This window comes from Phocoena sinus, chromosome 10 (genome assembly GCF_008692025.1).
Source record: "Phocoena sinus isolate mPhoSin1 chromosome 10, mPhoSin1.pri, whole genome shotgun sequence".
NCBI classification, from domain to species: domain Eukaryota; kingdom Metazoa; phylum Chordata; class Mammalia; order Artiodactyla; family Phocoenidae; genus Phocoena; species Phocoena sinus.
In genome coordinates this window covers 34,913,468-34,937,591 of record NC_045772.1, presented here as the reverse complement: position 1 = coordinate 34,937,591, position 24,124 = coordinate 34,913,468, and the positions used below count along the sequence as shown (strand labels likewise).

The 24,124-nt window shown below is 35.2% G+C and overlaps 1 protein-coding gene across 2 annotated transcripts in view; it reads right to left on the bottom strand.

Annotated features, from left to right (window-relative positions):
• Nucleotides 1–269: 269 nt before the first annotated feature.
• SLC6A15 (solute carrier family 6 member 15) overlaps nucleotides 270–24,124 on the bottom strand; it is a 49,102-nt gene continuing 25,247 nt past the window's right edge. Inside the window, exons 5-12 of one of the 2 annotated variants that reach the window (XM_032644110.1) lie at nucleotides 23,305–23,486; nucleotides 16,340–16,450; nucleotides 12,982–13,223; nucleotides 12,694–12,886; nucleotides 11,606–11,798; nucleotides 8,595–8,754; nucleotides 4,081–4,243; nucleotides 270–2,725 (exon numbers count right to left, since the gene is read on the bottom strand). In XM_032644110.1, coding sequence (XP_032500001.1) covers nucleotides 2,354–2,725; nucleotides 4,081–4,243; nucleotides 8,595–8,754; nucleotides 11,606–11,798; nucleotides 12,694–12,886; nucleotides 12,982–13,223; nucleotides 16,340–16,450; nucleotides 23,305–23,486 — 1,616 coding nt within the window. In that variant the 3' untranslated portion in view covers nucleotides 270–2,353. Of the gene's footprint in view, nucleotides 2,726–4,080; nucleotides 4,244–8,594; nucleotides 8,755–11,605; nucleotides 11,799–12,693; nucleotides 12,887–12,981; nucleotides 13,224–16,339; nucleotides 16,451–22,230; nucleotides 22,268–23,304; nucleotides 23,487–24,124 lie in introns of those variants that run through there. The other variant, XM_032644111.1, reaches the window with a different exon arrangement.

Sequence of the window (24,124 nt, the reverse complement as noted above, 5' to 3'; positions counted from 1 at the left end):
AATAAGGCAGACTCTTGGTGAATAGATGCTGAAAGAATGGGTGAATAAATGAATGAACAGCTGAAGAACTGATTGAAAAAAGCGGAAAGGAAAGATTGTTCATTCCCTTTCACTTCTGTGGCCTTAGTTTCCTCATCTGCTACATGGGCGCATTAGAAGCTGTTCAGGTTCTCTTCCATCTCAGACAATTCCTGTATTCTTCGTATCACTCCGTGAATGGAAGGAAGAAGACCTGTTCCCTAGTGCGAGGCAGGTATCCAGACTGTAAATTAACAGCCCTCATGGCAAGAGAGGGAGTGTAGAGGGATGGTGCTATTTGGCAATGTATTATCATGTTAAGCTAAAAGCTGGCAGGTAAAGTAAGTAAGTATTTGCTACAAACTTTCTAACATTGAGTAGCTTATGGAAGAAAATAACTGCTTCAATGCGAAAATAAACAAAAATTATATTACCTCAACTTCTGGAATAAAGAGGCAGATTTATGTGCCTTCAAGTGACACATGGTCCAAAATCAATTATTTCTCAAAATAAGTAAGATTGAGGAGAGAATACCAAATGCTGTCATTATGTAATGTGTATACATGGAACATCTCTATAAAGACATATTAAACTGGTAATCGTCGTTGCCTTCGAGGATGGGAAATGGGTGGCTAGGAGAAATTTTGAAAGGAAAATTTAATTTACACTGAATTGGGATAATTTTTGAGTTTGTATAATGTGCATATATTGCCTATCTATAAAATATTCTTAAACTTTAAAGTACTACAAAATATAATATTAGTGAAGATGCAAAAAAAAAACCTGAAAGTTTTAGTCACCAGTGGAATTATATTTTAAATGCTGTGATGCAGTCTGTTTAAACGTCCATAGCAGATGAAGAATATTTGGCCAAAAATAATCAATGGATCCAGGGTGTATACTACCTCTCCTATTGTGCTGCTTTATCCACCATTATTTTTAAAGTGTGGCCGATATAGTGGTAGGACAGTTAAATGAAAGCTTTTTAACTAGGTGGCACTCAGTGGAGTTCTGCTTCATCCAATGTCATATATAGAACAGTTTCATAGAAATCATAATTTTTTTACACTTCAGAGACAGTACTGACCCAGCAAGCAGTACACACGGTTTCCTGGGAGACGATAAGTATTTTTCCAAGAATTCTGGGACTACATTAGAACACACTTTAACCATAATACTATCTTTTTCCTTTGTCTCTAAAGTGGTGGCAACTCTCTGAATCAGTTTATTAATCCCTCTTGGAATGTGATGATTAATTATTATGAAATGCCTAAGTGCTGACAGAAGTGCAAGATAATCTAGTTCAGGTGGCACAAGAAAAGTCAATGAGAAAAACAAACATCATTTTTAAACTTTGTTTATTTGTAGCTTAAAATGTAATGCCATACAGTTTTAACAATCACTTAAAAAAGGATTTATATTTGCAGAAAACAGAAGCAAAACAGAAAGCTATGAAATAAAATGCCATCTTGCTTCAAGTTTTCAAATCAGTACTTAGAGTACTAATATACATCTATATACATTGCAAGTATATTTTACAAATATACTATGAGTAATCTTGAAACCGCAATAAATATCAAGTAGGTTTTTAGGCACACGCATAAAAAAATGCGAAATCTGCATAATTCTTGAGAGTGCTGAGTGACTCATTCTTAGATCATTTTCACACATATATTTTACACAAAATATACAGCCATCACACACATGATCCCCAGTCACCTCAGAACCTCACCTTTCATCCCAGCATTAGTGCCTTCTTATTCTTTGATACTATTGCTCTATACAGCTATTACATAAGAAAATACTTTGCAGTTTTCTTCAACTAATTGCCTAAGAAGGTATCAATGCTACCAAAATAAGTACAGCCTATCTACACAATATGTTCATGGAAGTGTGCTGAGTGGCACCAACTTACAGAACTGGTCATTGTAACCCTGGGGGTTACCCTGAAGGCAAACTTATACATTTTGAAGTATACCATCTTTGAGTTGCCCATACCATAACATCCAGAAATTATTAGAAACTGAGGTAACACCTGTGGTTTTTAGAGATAGGAATCCTTGAAAAAAACACCAAAGGTATTTTTGAAAATTCTGACCAACATGGACCTCAGTTATTGTACACTGTGTCTGTGGCTCTTTCTGTGCAAATGTAAACCAGAGAATCCAAAGGAATGCTCATGTTGAATTTACATACACTGCTAGGATTAAAGATCACAGCCATGGAGCACCTGAGATCACCCTCTGATAAGCGAAGTCTAACGCTTCTCTTAGTAGAGCCAATGTTCATTGACAAAAATGAACCAAATAAAATCCCACTGATTTTTGCCCCCCAGCTACAAGTCAGATTCTGGCATATCTGGCATATCTGCCATCAAGTACCCTATTCCATATCGTCCATTGGGAGCAGTATCCAGAGTTGGTGATCCACTCTGTTTTCTATAAATATTTTTACCAAAATTTGGAGAGGACATCTCGCTTGATATCCTTCCATGAATGAGGCTTGCATCATCTCCCTCTAAGTTTATAGGCTCCTTCAGAACCCGTCCTCTCTTATAGGTCACAGATGCTAAATTACCAGAACTATCGTCTATAAGGTTGCAGCGACGAATGAAGAAGACAATTGGGACAGGCAGTATTGCCAGGACCATCAGAGAGATACAGACAACCATTCCCCACGTTGGGTAGCTCAGAAATTCCTCTGTTGCCTGTTAAAGCCAAAAATAATTATTAATAATCTCTTTCTCTGCAGGGACATGCAAAAAGATATATTTGTCTCAGGTTTATAAGAAAAGAATCCGGGCTAGTCTTATGATTTTGACTAATGAATTGCTGTGGAAGTGACAGTAAGCAACTTCCAGGGCAAAGCCTTAAAGGCCTTGCTGTTTCTGCCTTTGTGTCTTAGAATGCTACCCTGAGTCTATAATGCCTGGAAGAAACCAAGAATGAAAGCTCACATAGAGCTCAGGTCTCCGAGTTTAATCAACTGTATGAGTTAGCTCACACAAGACCCAAAGAAGAATCATCCAGCTCATCCACAGAACCCTAAGAAATAATAAATCATCATTGCTTTCAGTCATTAAGTTTGGGGGTCATATGTTACTAAGCAATAGTTACCTGTTACATGTGCCACATTATCTTTCTAAAATCTGAAATTAAATTTTGAACTACATCTGGCCCCAAGGGTTTTGGTAAGGGATAACAGACTTATTTGTTTAGAATAGTCTTGAATTTAGTTGTTATTATATAGAATTACTGACCATAGGATAAAGGTCAGAGGTATCTGAAAAATAAGCATTCTGATTTTCTAACTGCTAATATGTACTTTAAGATTGCATTACTATGTGGCTACAGCAACATGACAACAGAAATTGAAATAGTCGTGGCTAATATAAAACAGTTATAGCAAAACTTTACTTCAGTATTTACTTAAATTATGTATACGTGGCTAATGAACAGTTGCATTGTTAGAGTATCTCAGATATAAGTTAGTAAATTTATACAGGAAAAAATATTTCTGGTGGTTTGATCAATATGTTTTCTAAAGTCAAAGGCCCAATTGGTTCATCTATGGTGACATGAATAAAATTACTTTAATGAGGACCAAGTCAGTACTTTTCATGTACTAAAAAAGTCCAGGGCTTCCCTGGTGGCGCAGTGGTTGGGAGTCCGCCTGCCGATGCAGGGGACACGGGTTCGGTGCCCCGGTCCGGGAGGATCCCACATACCCCGGAGCGGCTGGGCCCGTGGGCCATGGCCGCTGAGCCTGCACGTCCGGAGCCTGTGCTCCGCAACGGGAGAGGACACAACAGTGAGAGGCTCGCGTACCGCAAAAAAAAAAAAAAAAACAAAAAAAAACCAAAAAAAAAACAAAACAAAAAAAGTCCACAACATATACAAAAATCATACATATTTGGGGCCAAAAGAACATAAAAGTCTCCTCACATAAAAGCAACACCATTCATTTAACCGCAAACTATACTGTGAAAAAAGCAAAAAACAAAAACCTCTAAAATGACATTTTATGTATATTTTTATCTACCTTCCTTATTTTGCATTTTACCTTATCTTCAATCCATGCATTATAGCCAGGAGGACTTAATCCCATATTCACAATGCTAGCAATTAGCAGTGATAATAGCATTAGAGGAGAAATATATTTCCACATATAGTAGTAATATCTGTTGGGAGCAAAGCCCAGCATATCCTTTAAGTCTTCCATAAACCTAAATAGAACGAAGGAATTTAATTATTCCTCGAGTTAATATAGCTATATTAAAATATGGTAAATTACATGTCCTTTAAAATATGCATTATATCAATGGTTTGACGGGGGTTAACCATGATACCCTATGACATTTTACACTGAGTCTAAAAGTCATATTGGAAGATGACTTATAAATTAAGAACATTTATAAAGTAAAATGGAACCAGTTTACTGTAATTTTCATTTGGAGAAAGTCCCCATAAGTCAATTACTGGAAAGTCTCCTCCAACTGATGATTTCCACTCTATGAACACAATATTTGCAATACATTAAAATTTCCTTGTTTCTTTTTTTTTATTTAGCCATATGTAATATCATCCAATCCAATTGGTGTTTATATTATCTGACCTCTCATTTCTTTTTGTAGTCTGTTTTTTCAACTGAAAGAAGGTCCATACATTGCAGTTGATGTATGTGTTTCTCAGACCATTTTTCATCTCTAAGTTCCTCATACATGTCTTCATCGTTTCCTCTGATTTTTTGTTGAATCAGCTGGTCACTTTGTCCCACAGTCTGTATTTGGCTGATTGCATTCCCACAGTTTTGCTTCACAAGAGCATTTGATCCTCCTATTTCCCATGAATTAACACTTAGACCTAGTAATGATTAGACTTAACATGGTTTTTTTTTTAAGAGTCAGGTTATTGAGGTACTTTTTACCTGAAGTAAAATTCACCCTTTTTAATTGTATGATGTTAACACTGTCAGGAACATGTAGCCATTTCATACTAGTCTACATCCCTTACTGTTTATGTCGAGATAAATATTTACTGCCAGCCCTTGTATTAATGTTTCTGCAGACTTCTTGGTTGTCTAAACCTAGTTCTCTCGTAGATTCTTCAAAAAGAGATCGTAGTAACTATATTTCCTAATTTCTTGCATGTTTCTAATTGTTTGTCTGTGGTCACTATACCTGAATGTCAGTTCAGCTGACTTTAAAATCTGTGGCTTACGTTTTTTCCTTGAGAATCATACATATGTCTAACTACATAATATCGTTACAAAAATTTTGTTAACTATTAGATTTTTCTCTTATAAATAATCTTCTTTGCTGTGTTTTGTTTTGTATTATTTTTGCCTGGATGCCCTTTTTCTTTGTCTTGTAGTAACAAGGCTATGTTAGCTAGGCTATGTCCTCGTGTTGGCCTTTATGTCTATTTCTCCAAGTATATTGTTTGCCCTTTCAACATTCAAATTAATTATTTCAGGCAAGTTTCTTCAATTATAGTTTTTAGCATTTGTTCTGGCTACTGTTTTTAGAGGCCTTCATTGTACATATGCTGAATCATCTTTGCTTAACTACTGTGTTTATTTATTTCTCTTAAATCCTTTGTTATTTCTCCTTGATTTTCAAAAGCATCCCTCCTTTCTAGCTTCTAATTCTTCTGAAATTAGGCACTGTGCTTATCATTTTTGTTTTCTTTTTAATTTGATCTTCATTTCTTAAGTGTTTTTCTTTTATTTACAATTATTTCCTGAGTTCTATCACCTCTGTTTTCAAATCTTCCTTTTCTCTAATTATTATAATTCTCAATTTTAAAATAACTGATTTCTGCTCTTCTTTGGTGGCTTCTATGATTTTTAAACATTTATTTCACCTCATTTTGAAGTATTGTTAGTTTTCCATCTATTTTGCATGTGTGCTTTTGTTGTCTGCAGAGATTTTACTCTTTTTAAAAAAAAAAAAGATTTTACTCTTTTTTTTTTTAAAAAAGAAACTTTTCTTAAGATTTGGCCACAGTTAAGTGAAATGAATTTTCCTGTGTGTTTTAGGAGGGAGGGATGGGCCTTTCCTCTCTGTTTTTGCAAAGTAATCAAAAAAGGTGGCCTCAGAATTTCTCAGCTCTGTTTACCTCCGCTCTCCTCCTCATACTGACCTGGACTTTCTTTTCCATGGACCCTACTACCTCTCTCCTACTCAACTCAGGTTTTGCTCCCACCACTTTTTCTTCAGTGAAGAGCTTTATCTTGGAAGAGAACTTTGGGTTATTCATTTCAAGAGTTTTTAGAGACCAGATTTCTCCAGCACTGATGATCTTACTGTATTTTGGTCCCTCTGCACTCCGCAAAATGTGGGCAAATATCCTATAGAATTTCTCCCAGTTTAGCTCACTGTCTTCCGATCAGCCTGCCACACATTGCAGGGAGGACCTGGGGGTGACTGGAGAGCTGTCAGAAGCCCAGCTGCATATCCTCTACCATCTCCCACACGGAAGTGATATCACACAGGTCCTGTGGCTGCCAGTGGTTTGCCCCAACCTTTCGTATTTGAGGGTTCACAGGAATATCTTCTTGCCCGTGTTTATGGGTATTTAGTTCTGCTTTCTAGTCATTCTTTTTCTCTTTCATTTTTAAAAGGAGACTCAGGAAAAAACAATCTATGCAGCCATCACTTTCAGCTTTACAGGATCTTCCTTCTCGTTTCCTCTCGTTCATATTTCTTCCTAATCCCTAACTTGCTATGCTCCAATATTTCTTTTTCTGCATTTGAATTTACTGTCTCAAAGGTTTAGGTTTTGAAAGCCTTCTTTCTCTCAACTCTGTGTCTGGAAATGTAGGTAAATGTGGCAGAAGACAGAGAAGAGCTGAGCTCATGACACTGTTGAAGGTGAACAGGAAGAATATAAGGTTGCTACGACATTTAAAGGAGGGGAAAGTAAATAAATGAGAGCATTTTAGACAGGAGAATTCTAATTCTGCTCGTAGGACAAGATATGAGCTTTAGAAACCAACAGACCTGGTTGCGAATCATAGCTCCATCATCTTTTAATGTATATCTTAGTCCTTCTGAGCTTAATTTTTGGCATTTTCGAAAAAGGTAATACCTGTCTTGGAGGATTATTGTTATACTCATAGACAACATATGCAGAGCACACTACCACACATACAGCAGAAATTTATAGATGCAAGTATTATTAGTAGCATTATTCTTCCTGTTGTTATAATGATTATTATTTAGGAACTACTAAAAAGAAATATTTACTACTCTGCCTATTGTAAATGTTGAACTGTCTAAATGGAAATCTAAATTATGATCTTATTAATCCATAGATCAGTCCAATAACAATGTCAAAGTCCAACACAGTGCAGGTTAGGAGTTGGGGGTAGCTTGGTAGAGTGTAGAAATATCTGGTTTTGAAATTAAAGTCCTGGCTCTGCAACTAACATACTGCGTCCTCCTGTACAAGTAGGGCCAATTTTCCATCTAGGATATGGGTAATATTAGTTACCACAGATTGTTATAATGACTAACATTAAATGCGTGTCATACAGCTATTACTACTATTGCTATATAGTACATGATCGTTAAATGTAAGTTCCCCTATCTTTCGTTGCCTGGAGCTTTTGCCAGTAATAAAAACATTCTTTAAGTTTTGTCGCAAAGCTCACTCAATACCAATAAAGTTCTTTATGTTGTTTAAGAGGACTCTGGTCCTCAATTAACTTATTCCTACTTCACAGAGACCTCTAATAAGCTTGATGGTCTTATTACCTTTAGTTAATCCATATATCAGTTTAAAATCAGTTTAAAATAACTAAAGACCACAACTTTAAAAAATATTGGACAAGGCCTCCAGAAACTTTTTTTATTCTGAGGCTACTCTAATGCTTCATTTCATGCCAAGTATATATACTTTTCAAACCGATCAGGTATATAATTCAAAGGTTTAAGCATCTCATGAAGTCATGACTCCACATAAATAAGAAGTTTATGTACAGCAAATGGCATATATATCCTGGAGCATCATATATATATGCCACTTCCCAAAATTGGCCTGCTACATAAAACATTGTGTAACATGATAAAATAAGGCATTTTATAGCATAACAAAATAAAATTCCTCTTGTAAAACAGGTTAGCAACGTAATTAGAAGTATAGTCTTTAGAGTTAAGCAAAAATGGCTATGAATCCCAGGTCTGCTTCTGTTCAGGTGTGTGACGAGCAAGTCACTTGGTGTCTCACGAAGCCCGCATTTTCTTATCTGTAACAATAGCTCAAAACAAGGTTCTTGGAACTTTGCCAACATGCTCTAAACCTTGGAAGTTCCTATCTGATAGCCAGAATTAAATCAAAGCTCCAAAATCCTAAACTACATTACCATCTACACCATTCTATCTAATCACCTAATAAGGGGATATACTTCATTAAAATTATCGAATGAAGAGGAGCCTGCAAAAGATTTGATTTTTGTGGCGAGGAATTTTTCCCTCTAGTCACTTCCCTCCTCTTCTAAATGAGATATATAATAACAATTGGTCTTTCCTCGAGAGAGATGAAAAATGAATGCATAAGAGAGAATATACTTACTTATCTATGCCATAAACAAAGGATACAGCAATATTCTCCAAAATGACTACAATTAGCAGAGGCAGGGTAGCAGAATAATCATCAAACATTGTAACAAAGTAATTCCCAGAGCGCTGCACAAACATCAGGCCAATACAAAATGCCAGAAGACAACAGATAACTGGACCAAAGGAATAAATAACAAAATTAAGCCCTACTCAGAGTCAAGTCTTTTAAACTTCATTATAAGTTATTATATGCAAACAATGATTTTGTTTCCACTTTTATAAGTTGTCAATGATACAAATAGGATACCTTTCCTGATACCATGGAATATAACATATTGGGAATTAGTTACCTGGATTTAGCCCCAGATTTAATATGAATTCATTGTAAGACAGTAACTCAACTCATCTCGAGTCTGTGGAAACGTGTTTACTAAACACAGATAACAAATGAGGCAAAACTGAGGATATATTAGAAGTATAAATCTCCATACCCTTCTTCTCATTATTAACAGCAAAGTGACCTTTCTAGGCAGCAAATGTTTGTGGGTCATTTCTACTTTTAAGAATGTTTTATAGTTTTGGAAGCAATACTGAATTTTGAAATTAATAATGAGATTAATGTAGCTTATAATAAGACTATGATAACATGTATTTTTCTATCTGATTGAAATATGGTTATTGTTAAAGCATAACTGAAAAAAATCTGATGAGACCTTGCCTTAGCAGCAATCCATATCTCTGTCCTGATGGTGCCCAAACAGATTAGTTAGGAATACATCTGTGACAGGGTTGGGCAACCTGATTCTCCAGGTAACTAAGAAGAGCCATCTAAAAGGAGTTTCTGCAGCAGTACTGAAGAAAGATGCAGAAACTTCTAACCAGCTACCCTTAATATAGAAAGTTAGAATTCTGGAATCCATATGATATTCCCATATTTTTGTTAGACTCATTATTCTCTCTTGCACGTTGGTAGAGAAGACCTCAAAAATAAAAGATGACTGTGTTCTCTTTCTTAAACAGCTTTTAGCAGAGGTGAGTAAAAGTGAAAGAAGTGGAGCAGGTAAGGGCAGTTCAGAAGGGGAGAAAAGACATCCTGGGGGTTCCATCTGATGGGGGGTTCCCTAAAAATCTCAATAAGTATGGGTTAAATTAAGCCATTTCCTCCATCTTGTAAGCGCTATGCTAGTGGTCTGAGTTACATCATACATAAGTGAATATTATATATAAACATACCATGTAGAAAAGGAAAAGTAGCATTCACTTGGAGTCTAATGCATATTGAAATATTTGAATGCTTGTCACAGCAAATTGTACTCAAAGTCTCAGGATCCAAGTAACTAACAGAGCTTGGATTTGAACCACAGCCTGTGTCCCTCTCACTTTCTCCTAATTACATTATAGTATAAGGTAGATAGGAAGAAAGTGTATTCCAGGTGTTAAAGACAATGAGAGTTTTGCTGACGATGTGAGAGGAACAGATAATGAGTAAGTCACTTATCTAAGTCCTACTGTCCTATCAGAGGAGATGAAAACATCTGACAAAGGTGATGGGGGAACATTTCATCTAAGTATATAAAACATGACTCAAAGTAGAAGTATGATCCCAGAATACAGGTAACAGGGGTAGAGAGTATATTCCTCTTTACTCTGACCTAAAGGTCTTCCACTGGGAGTTACCAAATACTCACATGTGTGTTTCTCCCTCTACACTGTTGTTTTCCCTTTAATTTTGCAAACCCTCTTACCACAGGAGGGTTGGGATATGGGGCAAAGACGAGGAAAGCAGCAAAGATGACTGTTACTTAGTCTGCATGTCAGGCAGGGTATTGATAGCCTTCAAATAAATAGAAACTGCAAAAGTAGAGACTGCCTTTCAGGAAAAGACAGAGACATTTCTCATTTATGTTCAGCTGAATCAAAGATATTTAGATGTAAATACCTCACAAACTGCTGAAATTGTTTTATACACACACACTTAGCAGAACGGTGAGTGATAAAGATATATATGTATTTGAGAGTTATTTACACATAAATTATTACTGAATCTTTTAGAGCTAAAAACAGAGCCTTGGGGAGCTTGTGTACCACTGCCCAGCATTTAAGATCATCTATGTATTTTTTCCAATTAATTATTGCATCACTTACCAACACTGTTGCTGCACTCTGGTCTGGCTGGCTTCCTCGCTGCTTCCTCTGTCTCTACTTGGCTATGTTTATGAACACTATCTTCTGACCCCTGAGAAGACCCCTCCCCTTTCGAATTCAATTTCCATGCCTTTCTCTGACAGTTCCCTCATATATTTAGATGACCTCTGCTGCGTCTTAATTCGTAGAACAGGTAAAGTTCCTATCATGCTTTCAGTATATTACATGGTACAAGTCTTATCTACCCACCTTGATTTTAATTATCAGTCCTATTCTTTTTAGAGGAGAGGCTCTCCTATATCTCTGTATCTCTGTTGTAATTTCTCTTATATCCTTGATATCCCTCAAATGTGAGGACCATGCAACACACAACCAGTACTTTAATAACTACTTGTAGATTGAACTTTTAACAACCATCAGTATTGATAAATTGTGTTATTGTCTTTCCTACCTAGATGTATTAACTTCTGTCAGGCTACAATTGCTCTTTTATATGAGAACTCAGTTTAGGTTTATCAATTTCAGCTATGCACTTTTGGAAAATCCAATGACCTGAACTACTATTTTTATAATTATCTGAGTTGAATACAAAATTATACATGAACATTCTGTGACTTTGTTCTAGCGCCAGTAATTCATGATAATGACATTATTACTAATAAAGAGTAATGGAGTAAATGATCACTAATAATTAATAGAATCTATTAAATATGTCATTTAAATATTATATAAATAAATCCCTAAATAACAAATACTAGTATTATTAATAAGTAGACATTAATAATAAACACTTTTCCTATTTCCATCTCCGATCTCTCACCAAGGGTAAAACAGCCCGCCACATCAGTCCAATGAAAAGTCAAATACATAAAAACTAACCAGTGAGAATTTCTTTCCTCACTTTGAATGTGTCCACAATGGGTGTGATGATCCCTTCAATGGTTCCAAACATGCTGCCAAGCCCTAGATTTACCAGCATGAGGAAGAACATCACTGACCAGAAGGGAGATGCAGGGAAATGTGTCATTGCTTCTGTAAAGGCAATAAAAGCTAAGCCAGTCCCCTGAACAGCCTGTAAGATATACAAAACAGCCACGTTAATACAGAGCAATATGAAGTGCTGGCTATATATACATCAGTTGCAAAGGGCAGGAGAACTCTGAATAATGCATGGGAGTTACTGGAGATAAACACGCTGATACCATGTTGTCTCCTAAGAAACTGTGCCTCTAAACAAAATTCAAGATGATCGTGTTATCTCATAAAAACAGCAGGTAGACCAAAATTTTAAAAGAACCTTAAGAGTAAGTTAGTAATTAAATCTTTCCTTACAGAATTCAAGATTTTTATGTTAATGATGGCTTCATCCATAATTTCCTGCACGTGATTCTTTATGTTTAGTCTCAAGTACAGTTAGCTATCTTAAAGCAAGTGATTAACAGCCAATTTCTCCATTATATTTTCCTTTTTGCCAATGTAAAGAGAGGGTGACAATTAATGCAAGGCTATTTATTCGTGTTCACCTATGTGGTGTTTATTAAAATGTATGACAGTGGCTAGAAAAAGGACTTAATCATGACTTATTGAACACAGTTATTAAGATGAGCAAATATCATTCATGTGTCCAAACAACCATACAATATGTAAATGATAATTGCAATTCAAGTTTTGTATTAAATATTATACCAGAAAAGGTACCAGACTAATTTCATTTTCTGGGATGAAAATCACCTAATTTATATCCATATTTTAAATTTTTGTGGCTTAATCAGTGAAACTGCTTTTCAAAGTAAAACAAACATTTTTGATTTAAGAAAATGTGTTCTCTGAAGTAAAGAATGTGAATTTTGAAACAGCATGATCTTCCACAGGTATTTTAAAGATTATTTTCCTAAAAGAAGTCTTCTGGGTAATGCATATTTTAAGTTAATAAGAATTATTTTATCGCATAAACATAGCCTACTAACTTTATTTAGCTCGTCTTCAATTTGACAGGAATTGAGATGAAGAGAAGGAAACTCTCCTTCTTTCACTTTTTGAATGATGTCATAAACTAAGTGATAATCTTCCGCAGTAACAGCTGAAAAGTTGATATGATGGGGAATAATATCTTGACTAATGTTGCCCATTTTCACAAGTTTGATGACCATTTCCAAATTTCTGAAAAGGAAAACAACATTAATGAACACATGGGTTTGGGAAGGAGATTTTTTAATATAATTATGCCATCAAAAGCTAAAGGAAATCAACCATACTCTGCAATGCATTTCTCATTTATGACATTTGCTTTGAAGCCCAGAACTGCAAACACCACCAATGTTGCCAGGATAGAAGTAAAAAAATTGATGAAGGACACCAGGATGGCATCAAAGTGGCAGTTGTTGTCTCTCTTGTTGTAGCTTGAAAAGGCAATGACGCCACCAAATCCCAGACCTAAGGCAAAGAACACCTGAGCTGCAGCTTCTCTCCAGACCTTGGGCTCCAGCATTATTTCAAGCTGTTTAAAATTAAACAGAATATAAGTCAACTGCAAAAAAAATTTCAGAATAATCTACAAGGAATCGGTTCTATTGTTTAAATATATCGTAATGACACTTATGCACCCAAAGATTATTTAAAACAGGGCGATAGTCTGTTCTTAAGTAGAAAGAACAAATTTTTCACTTAGGAATAATACAAGGAATATGAATAAGAAAGGCTACAGACTATTGAAACTTTAGACGGGGATGTTACTTAAATACACGGAGAAAATACTTATATGGGAATTTTTAAATATTAAGACAAATCATCAGAGGAGTATTTGAGAGAGAAATGAACTATCTTCACTTATTCTTATTTATGTCTTTGTTTTCCTTCCAAAGCAAAATAAATCAGTTAGCCATAAAAGTTAAATAATTATTTAACAAATACCCTAAGTTTTGTGTTTTCTGAAGTCTAACAGCCAAAGCAGATAATAATTATAAGCTGGGTAGTGCTGAACTATTTGTACTTTGAGTATTCAGATACGTATTATTCATTCATTGAGTAGTTTCCTGAAAGCCTTTTCTTTGAAAACAGAAGAAATTCAACCATATCATCGCTAAGACCTTTTCAGATCCAAAGTTCTAAAGTTTGGAATCTGTGCTGAACATATATTTCAAGTAACTGTGCTTCACTTCTTAAACAATTATCACTGTATATAACCAAACCTTTTAAATGGAACTATTAATATTAGCCATACCTGGCACAGACCGCAATAAACAGTTAAGTCTGATTTCAGTAGCAGTAGTGTTTAAATTGGTATTTTATCTCTTTTCACCATTGCAGTGAAATTGCCTTTATTGGGAACAATGCCAAATGTGGTTAAGAACATGAGTTACATAGACACTTTCAGATCCTGATTCTGCCATTTAACGATCTAAAACTAGTGCAACCTAGGGCAGGTGGCCTGTCCACTCTGAGTTCAAGCTTTCTCAACTGAAAGATGAGAGTAATAAGACATGTACTACTTATCACATTGCCTGCCGCCCTCGAAGTCCTCAATAATTGCTAACATATGGACTATAGTGGCAGGCACACTGATAAGCACTTTATATGGATGATCTCATTTAATATTCACAACAATCAATGAAATTGTGGCTAATATTATCTGCATCTTAGAAGAGTTAAGAGACCTGCCTCAGGTTACACAGCACTTCTGGGGTAGATCTGACATATGAACACAGGTAGAATTCAAAATGCGTAAGCTCTCAAACATTAGGATATGTTGTTCAATTAATTTTAGTGATTATTACTGAAATTTATGCAATGTTATCATGAAACATAATCATGATTATATTTATAATTTATTTGCAATTAACTAAAATATGCATACTGTTTACTGACTATCGCTGCTACATTACCATTCTACGGTTGATACCCATCTAGTAAAATACACTCATTCAACTGTCTATCTCTACTTTGTCCACTAGATGGCAGACAACACCTATGTGATAAAGACATTCTGATTATTTCCAATTCAGGAATTAAATCTCCATTCACTGGGAATATTTCGTGTGCTTAGGTACATTCTCCCTTACATAAATAATGTAAATTAAAAAGTTATTGACAACGTCTTATCGTTATTATATTAACTATCATCCTACAGTGGCCTAATACAGAATCTTATCAACAGTCCATGAAAAGTGAGCTGAAGAAATAATTAACTCTAAAATAGTTATCTCCAGTTCTGGCTTAAAATGTTAACAGTGCTGCAGTTTTAAATACGGGGACCATGTAAAAGCATCATATCAAAGTATTTAGAGTCTAAAGTATCTATTTAAATTAAATATTTAGAATTATGTCACAAACAATTGCCAACACAGAGAAAGGTGATATTCCAGGAATTCACAACAAAGCTAGTTGTTTTTAACTCAGAGAACTTTTTTTTTTGATATTGCAAATATAAATATTTTGGTCACTAAGTATGGCCCATCTGAAGCTGATTTAAATTATAATGTAGCTGAAATTCATAAATCTGAAGTAATTATTCACTGAGGAGTTCCAACAACTCTAAATGATAAACAGAACTTTAGAACTATTCGAGAAAACCAGATCACAGTGTCAACATTTTTGCTACTCGAGAATGAACACCACGTTGGAACCAGATACACAAAGAACACAGCCTCTGTGACACAGTATCAAGGCAGCTGCCAGGAGTGACAATTCCAAGGAAGCTAAAATCTTCTGCCCACATCTCTCTGCACCATGCTTGGCTGCACAGTCATCATTCAGACAACTTCCAATTTCTGAGCTAATTTTGAAATTGTGTTTTTATAACTCGTTGTCTGCCTATGATAGAGTTAGCAAACTAATGTGAAGTGTAATGTCAGTGTAAAACCAAAATATATATACACCTCAAACTTGATTTTTCCTGTCAAATCAATATAACAAGTCCACAAGGATTAATCAAGTCAGCTGTAAGTTAAACAACGGAGTCTAAGTTCCGAGCCTTTTAGGAAACCTAATGAGCATTTTCCTAAAATGCATACGCATTTATAAAAGTTACAGAACTTCCCAAATGCACTAATGTTAAGTACTATTCTAGAAAATACAAAACTGCAAAACGAAACATAGTAAGAAACCTTGAATTTCTCTGAGACAGATTTAGAGGGCAATAGGGTTCTTAACCTGGGTCCATGGATTTTAGGTGATCTGTCAACCTCCTGAGACACTAAGCAAATTAATATGTTCATTATTTGCTCTGGTAAGAAGATTCCATTATCAGGTTTTTTTCAAAGGGGTCCATGTCAAAAGGTTAAGAACCACTGAAATAGAGGAGGAAGAGTAAAGACTGAAAAGTTCTAAAATATACCAGTGTAAAAATGGGAAGTTAATTTATTATAAAATAGGAATTTTTGAAGTTTAAATAGTGAAACTCACTAATGGGGCCTTTAAAATTGGAGAGAGATGGATATAATTATAGATGTCTAAAAGCTCCGGTTTTACTAGGCTGGTTAACATAACAGCTATAATTTAATAGTCTAGTGCACATAGGTTAGAACAATTATCCCTTAAATCTAACTGTGGGAACATTTTAACAATAAACATGAGGCTTTTGTGATCATAAGCCTTAACTAGAAATACAGTACATACCTCAGGGGTAAACATGTGACGGATGCCATCAATTGAACCATTTAAAAGGAGTGCTCTGATTAGGAAGCATATAAGTACCACATACGGGAACAGAGAACTAAAATACATGATCTGCAAAGTAAGAAAGATTAAAAAAAAGTGAGACATCCTAACGACTATTTTCTTCTTCACAGTTAAGATTATGTGTTCTGTTCTATACCGTGAAAGTGGCACTTTTTATAATATGATAAATAATACTTTTAATACCTTGCATAGCCATCATATCAGAGTGGCTTCATAGCCTTGATTCAATGTGACTAGTTAAGATTCTATTTGAGATGTAACAAAAAATAAGAAAATTTTCCTTATTGAAACCCCTTTTAAATAGCCCATAGGTATGGTGTAATTTGAATAGTGTTGATTCCTTACAGTTCACAAAACAAGCAATATTTAAGAGAAATGAATGGACACTAACTCGTTAACAAATTTCTACTTTATTGTTTGAGGTAGCAAAAAAAAAGTCCTTTTTTTGTTTGTTTTAATTAAGCAAAGTTCCATTATCATTCTATAAAGCTTCTGGAGTAGAGAGTGGTCCTGTTAAAGTTCCTACAGAACTTGAATAATAGTGTAGAGATTTTATGTTCTACTTCAGAAGTTTCATCATTAAAGTTAAACAAATGTTTATCATAGAAAAGCAGTTGTCCTAACCAGACATGTACCGCCTCCTTGACATCTCCATGTGGTATCCAAAACTTTCCCGATTTTCCCCCAAAGCTGTCCCCACCCAACTCCATCTCCCACCACCCATCCATTTGCTAAAGTCAAACATCTAGAAGTAGTTCTGCACTATTTGTAATATTCTAGTTTCCAAGCTACCACTCAGGTTATCTCATTCCCTGCTTAACCCACTCCAGGGATCTCTAATGCAGTTGGAGTAAAAGGCGAATTTCTCCCTCTGTCCTGCAAAGCCTTAGACTAGGCTGCCTACCTGCCTGCCCCACCACTCTTCCCCCAGCTGAGCTTCAGCCCCGAGGGAAACCACGCTCTTTAGCTTCAGGGCCAGAGCAGGCTGTGCCCTCAGTCTGAGGTATTCATCTCCCTCATCTGTCCGAGACTCGCTCCTCTCTGTTATTTTACGTCTTATCTTCATTTTCTCAAGACTACCTGGAACACCCAGAATAAGGTGATGCCTTTTTCTCATCCAGTATACCTCCATCTGCCCTCCTCTATGCCCCATGAACCTTCAATATTATTTTGTTTTGTCTTGACAGCATTTAACACTGTTGAACTTATCTTGTTTATTTGTTAATTTTCAATCTCCCCTACTGGAATATAAGCTCTGTGAGGGCAAGGACTTCTTCTCTCCTGTTCACTACCAAATCTCAAATACCTAACAGAGTTCCTAACACATAGTACGTATATAATACTTATCTGAGGAGGAAGGAATGGAGGAAGGGTAGGAAGAATGGAGAAAAAACTGCCATAGCAGAGGATGGCTCAGGCAGATTAGAGATATGGAATCCTATAGTAACTGTAGACAAACAATAGGCAAGTCAACACAATAATTTGCCCCTCTTCTACTGTTCTGTATACCTTATAATTATATTAAGCATTCTAAGAAAAAAAATTAATATTACAAATAAAATCTCAGCATAATTAGAAACCCATATTTTTTCTAAAAATAATTATATTTTAATTAGTTGTAAAGAAATATAATTTTTTGATCATTTCAAAATGGTATAATTTTTAAAATTTTTATTTATAAAAATGGTATAATTTTTAAATTGCATCCATTCATCCACATTTCTTGATTTCTTCTTATCAGGATGCTTTTAGATGGAGTACATTTTTTTCATTCTTTCTGCCTACTTTTAGCATTCTTTAAATTTGTGGGTCTACTATATATCTATTCAAGTAGCCTTGATCTCACTTGATTACAGCTATTCCTTTTATGATTCTTCTTCACAAATCTTGGGGCTAACCAGAAGCATGGATTCACCTTTGCACAATTGCTTTTTTTGTTTTTTTTTTTAACAGAACTCAAATTTGCTGCCTTATAAATGACTTAAAGGACTTCCATTAATGCATTTATTTTAAAAATGAAAATGATGGCTGCACACTAAAATAATCTGGATAGTTTGATTTTTTCCAATAAATACAGTGTACCCTCAGTATATTTTTAATATAATTTCAAATTAGAAGCTAAAGGAAGAAATGATTCTTCCTGTATGTGTATTTGCCCAGGCTAAACAACTCTAACACACCTGAATATGGTTCTCTTCCCCACATCCCATAACAACTGACCAACAAGTCCAATTGACTCCAAATTTCATCTGTCCCTTCGTTTTCATCCTCAGTGACGTGTCACTTTTCACTATTAGCTTCCTTCTCATTTTGCCTCTCGATTTTTCCCTGCCAGCTCTCCTCTTCATCCCTGAAATTCATCACCCACACTGCTACCAGAAAGATCTTTCTAAGGATCTGATGGTGTAATGAACTGCTAAAAATCTTCAAATATTTCACACTGTTTGTTAAGTAACAGCCAGTCATTTTACCAGTGTCTATAGATACTTTAATACCTGCAGTCAACTTACATTTCCAGCCTCATTTCCCACAAGCTGCACAAATTGTATGTAAAAGTCACACGGGGTTACTCAGCAAACTTTGGGCTTTGCACATGCTGTTTTCCATGCCTCCAATGTCCTCTCTCTGAAGTTTCTGGTGAACTCTTCTTCAACTGTCAAACTCTAGCCCAAAAGTTACCTGCTTTGTGAAGCCCTCCCCCAATTCCAGGTTAATTTCAGTGGCTGCCTCTATGCTCTATACTCTCATACACTTTTTATTTGTACATCTTACTGCATTTATTCTGCTCTCATTATTTGTCTCACCCATTAAATTATGGGTTCCATGAGGATAAAGATGGTGGCCTATTAACCTTTGCACATTCTTAGATACTCAAAACTATTGTACATTAAGAGAAAATTCATAGGAAGTTTTCCTTTCTGTACACATTCCCTAAAAAAAAAAAAAAGAAACAAACAAAATCCCCTCATCTTTATTTTACAGTATTTTAAAAATTAGGTACTAATTATATGGTGAGACATTTCAAATTTCATTTATTAATTCAACACATATTTGAGTTCTTAATACTCATCTGGCTTCAGTGATAAGACTCTGATAAGCTAAGGATAGCTTCGTCCAAAAAGGAACAAGAAAATTTCATGTTGGATGCAACATGGAGAAAAGTAACAGTCAAGATTTTAAACACTTAAAAACTTAAGTAGTAATAGGTAGTGTTCACACCTGAATTTTTTTTCTTCTGTGAGCAGGTAAAGGACAAATATTTAATCATTAAATTCTGAGATTTAAAGATGTGTCTTAGGTCAGCATTTTACAGAGGTATCCATGTTGCGCTTTTAAACACAAATTCATTTTATTTAATCATATGGGTCTCATAATAATAAAATTGTCAGTTGAATAATATTATTGAAAATAGTTTAAATTCTACCTGACTATATGTACAATGCTACCCCAAACACTTTCTCCTTATTTTATATTTTGCATTGCTACCTGATATTATTTTATGATTTGTTTATTGTCTGCCTCTGCCACTAGAATGGACATTCCATGAAGACAGGTATTTTGTCTGCCTTGTTCACCACTGTACCTCCTGAGCTAGATCAGTGCCTGGCACATAGTAGGTGCTCAATAAATATGTGCAGTGAGTAGATGAATGACCCTTAAGTATTACTCTTAAGAACTTGGAAGTGAAACAATGAAATATGTTTCTCTGGCTGATTTTAAGACTCCCTGGGCCTTAAAAACTGACATGCCTTTCACAGTAAGTACATTCAGTAAGAGACATAAGTTTATCAATCAAAATGTTGCATGAAAATATTTTCATTCTACTCAACTATTAAAAAAAAGAAAATACATGAAATCATTTAGTTGTTTTTCTCTCTTACATATTAAAATGTTTATTTTAAACATACCTTCAGAAAGAGTCATTCTCTTTGAGGATTTCATAGCCTAGTTCTAACTCTGCCACTTATCAGTTGTTTAATTCTGGCCAATTATTTATTTTCCCTAAGCTTAACTTTGCAGTAAATTGGGGATAAGAACATGCAAATCATCTTGCTGCTAGAAAGATTAAACAAGCTAATGCATGCAGAGTACTTACTTAGCACAGTAGTGGTACTAATGGCAAAGTAGTACTAGTAGAAAATATTAGAGTTAGAAGAAAGCCTAGAGATTCTCATTTCTATCTTTCCCCTGCGGGCAGGCATCCCTTGCATAGAGGCTCCAACAAAGGGAGATTTTGGTCCACCTCTGTTGGACCACCTCCAGTAGCGCTGAGCTCTCTACCACAGTGCAACTGATTTCATTGTTACCAGGCTTGATTCCTTAAAGGTCTTCCTTTCCTTGAAGATTTACCACCATCCCGCCACTCTGCATAATTCCAAATATTTGATCATGGTCCTGTTCTCTGTGATCACACAGAATAAGGCTTATTCCTCTTTTTATTCAACTATTGGAAGACTGTGATCACAAAGCTGAGATGGCTCTTTTCCATAACAAAGTAGTAAAGATTTCAGTAAAATCCAGTATTACAGGTGTGGTTCAACTGGCATGTGCCTACCTGACCTGAAGGAGAATGACACTGTCATACTCCTGTCTTAATTCATGCAGTTTCAAATTAGCATTGTTTGTGTGTGTGTGTGTGTGTGTGTGTGTGTGTGTGTGTGTTGGCTAGGGATATCAGAAGTTGACTTTTCTTTCAGCTGCTAAATTCTCTAAGTTTTTTTTTTTTCACATACTACCCTTAAACTTCATTACCCTTAAACCATATATCTCTATACTGCATTTGTGTGATTGTTTATTTGGAAGCTTTTTTGTTTGGCAGGCAAACACAGCTTTACATTTATTCCTAATAAATTTCTTATTATATTTAGCTCATTGTCTCAGAATGAGGAATTGTCACAATTTAGACTTTCATAACTTTGTTCATATTACTTACAGCTTTCTACCCATCTGTGCCTACTAAATTTTTTCTTCAAAGTCTGCTGAAAAGCTACCCTCTCCCTGAAGCCTTCTTGTTGAAATAATAAACTACATGTAGTCTATAAATTGTATTAAATTTTTCCAGATAAAGTTATATTACACGACATAAGAAAAACATCCCCAATGTTGTGATAAGAAAAGGATGAATAGTTCTTTAAATGATAAGACACATACTCAGACAAAGAAGAAATAAAATGTGGTGGTAAGACTTGAGCAGAGGGATTTTTGGACTTCTCTGGCTGACCATAGTTGGTTCTCGTTCTATCATATGACATCACCTTAGGAAGCACATAAATGTGGTTAGATTTGGCTTAGGAATCTAGTCCTTTATTTATAACTTGACTGTAATGGGGCTCTGACATAGTAGAAGACACACCAAATGGAACCAATTAATTGAACTTACTTAATCACAGAATACACTAACATTCACAGAATATGGTGTTATCTACCACATTCATTTCTACAGAGGAAAAATGGTATAGAAGTTCCATCAGGAAGGTAAATGTAAAATCAGCTGTGATTAACAAGTTTAAAAAAATTGTCAAACATTTCTAATTAAATATGAAGTAACAGGAAGCAAAGATGAATTAGACAGACTTCGCCTAAAAGAGTTCACTTTTTGTGGGAAAAAATATACCACAGTGAGAGACATTATAGTGTTGCAATTAAATAACATGGGCTTTAGATTTAGACAGAGCTGGGTTTGATCCAAGTACTAGCATTTACTAACTGTGATTCTTTGAGCAAGTTACCTGTTTTCTCAAACTTGTTCTTTTATCTGTAAAGCAGGTCTGAGAGTAGCAATTACTTCTTAGAGTTGGTTTTTGTTTTCTTTTTTTTTTTTAAGATTTAATTGAGATAAAGTATATATAGCATTTATCACAGTGCCTAGAACAAAGTAAAGAGGTAATAAATTTTGCCTTCTGTTATTGTTCTTGTTCTCATCATTATCAGAATCATCTCCATCATCGTCATTTATTACCACTACTACTGCTTCTGCTACTACTACTACTATTCCCACTCTTACTAGTATATGATGGTAAGTGGCAATATGTTAGCCTGGAAAGATATATGATCAGAGAGCTATGCTTTGGAAAGAAAAAACAGTAGAGATGGGTTGTTAAAGGGCAGAGAGAAGATGAACCAAAATTAATTCTTGCTATGGTCCAAACAAAAGAAGTAGAGAGCTTTAAAACAATGGCAATAATAATGGGAAAAAATGTAATATGGAAGCAAAATAGTGAATAACAATTACTTTCCTAACGCATCCTTTTAAAAAATTATCTGATTGACTTCCTGGGGTATCTAGAATTCACTTACTGTCTTTCTCAAGCACAGCCTTATAAAATTTTCCATTTGCCCTGGCAGGCATGCCCTTTAGTCTTATATTACTCTGAGTTCCTTGTTGAGATATATCATAACTACCTGATGTTCATATCTTTAAGAAACACTCCACACTAGACTATTTTAAAATCTTTTATGCAACTTTTCCCTAGAGCACCTGTAGTAGAGAAAAATGAATGATATAACACAAATAAACAAATTCTTTATTCTACCACTTTTCCCAATTTCCATGATTGGAACTAATCAGAGAACTAAAAACATTAAGGTCAGCTGAATACCAGAAACGAGAAAGGACTTTTAAGTATTGACAAAAAAGCTCAAAACAGATCTTGATAAAATAGGGAAAGATTATAAACGACTTTAGATTTCATTATAAAACACTTATATCTTTATTTATGTCCTTTCCTTGATTTAAATACGTTTTTTAAAGCACCACTTTTGACCAATCTTTAATTAACTGCCGAGAGAGTAAAGTGCTACTTGCAGTTTGCCCACACAGGTTTATAGTGGGTGGGGGAGATAGTTCCCAGGAATGGTGATGAGGTGATTAGCAGAAGCAGGAGGGGCTCTAACATACTAACTTTTCCAGAAGACTGAATGCCTTTGATCATAGCCAAGCACACCACAACCCAGGCAGCCAGCAAGCAGACGGTCATCTTCCAGTTTAAGCCCCCACTTTCAGAAATGGAACTGGAAATATTCAGTGCTTCTCTGTACCAATAATAGGTAGTGGCAGAACTTTTTTCGCATTCTGGCTCTACAACTGTAGAAAGAAAGGTAACACAGTCATTTCAGACTATAAAGAATAATGAGGCCATTTCCCCCCAAGTAAGCCTGTAATCAATTCTTAACTTTTCCTAGAAAAGTACTACTATTCTACAGAAGCATTTAAATCCACAATGAAACCTCAACTGTGCAAAAATGTGAAAAAGTCAACAGACATGAATCCTCTTTGACATTTGTTATTACACATTTCTAAAATAGGAATATGTGAGATTTTTATCAAGGTGATTAAAATGTATCAGGTTTATAGCCCCTTCTGCCCCCAGAATTATCTGATTGACTTCCTGGGGGCAGAGCTGTCAAAAATGCTAGCTTCTAGCCATGTGTGGCTTTTGAAATGGAGCTGGTTTAGAGTGACTAGTGCTGTAAATATAAAGTACAAAGGGGCTTTTAGAGACTTAGTATGAGAAAAACAGTGTAAATTATTACATAACTAATTTTTATATTAATTATATGTTATAATGTTAATATTTTGGATATATTGGATTAAATAAAATATTTCACCTGTCCCTTTTTACTTTCTGTAAATATGGCTACTAGGACATCTTAGACTACATATGTGAGTTGCATTCTATATTTACTGGACAGCACTAGGGAATTGTTCTTTATATTCTAGGA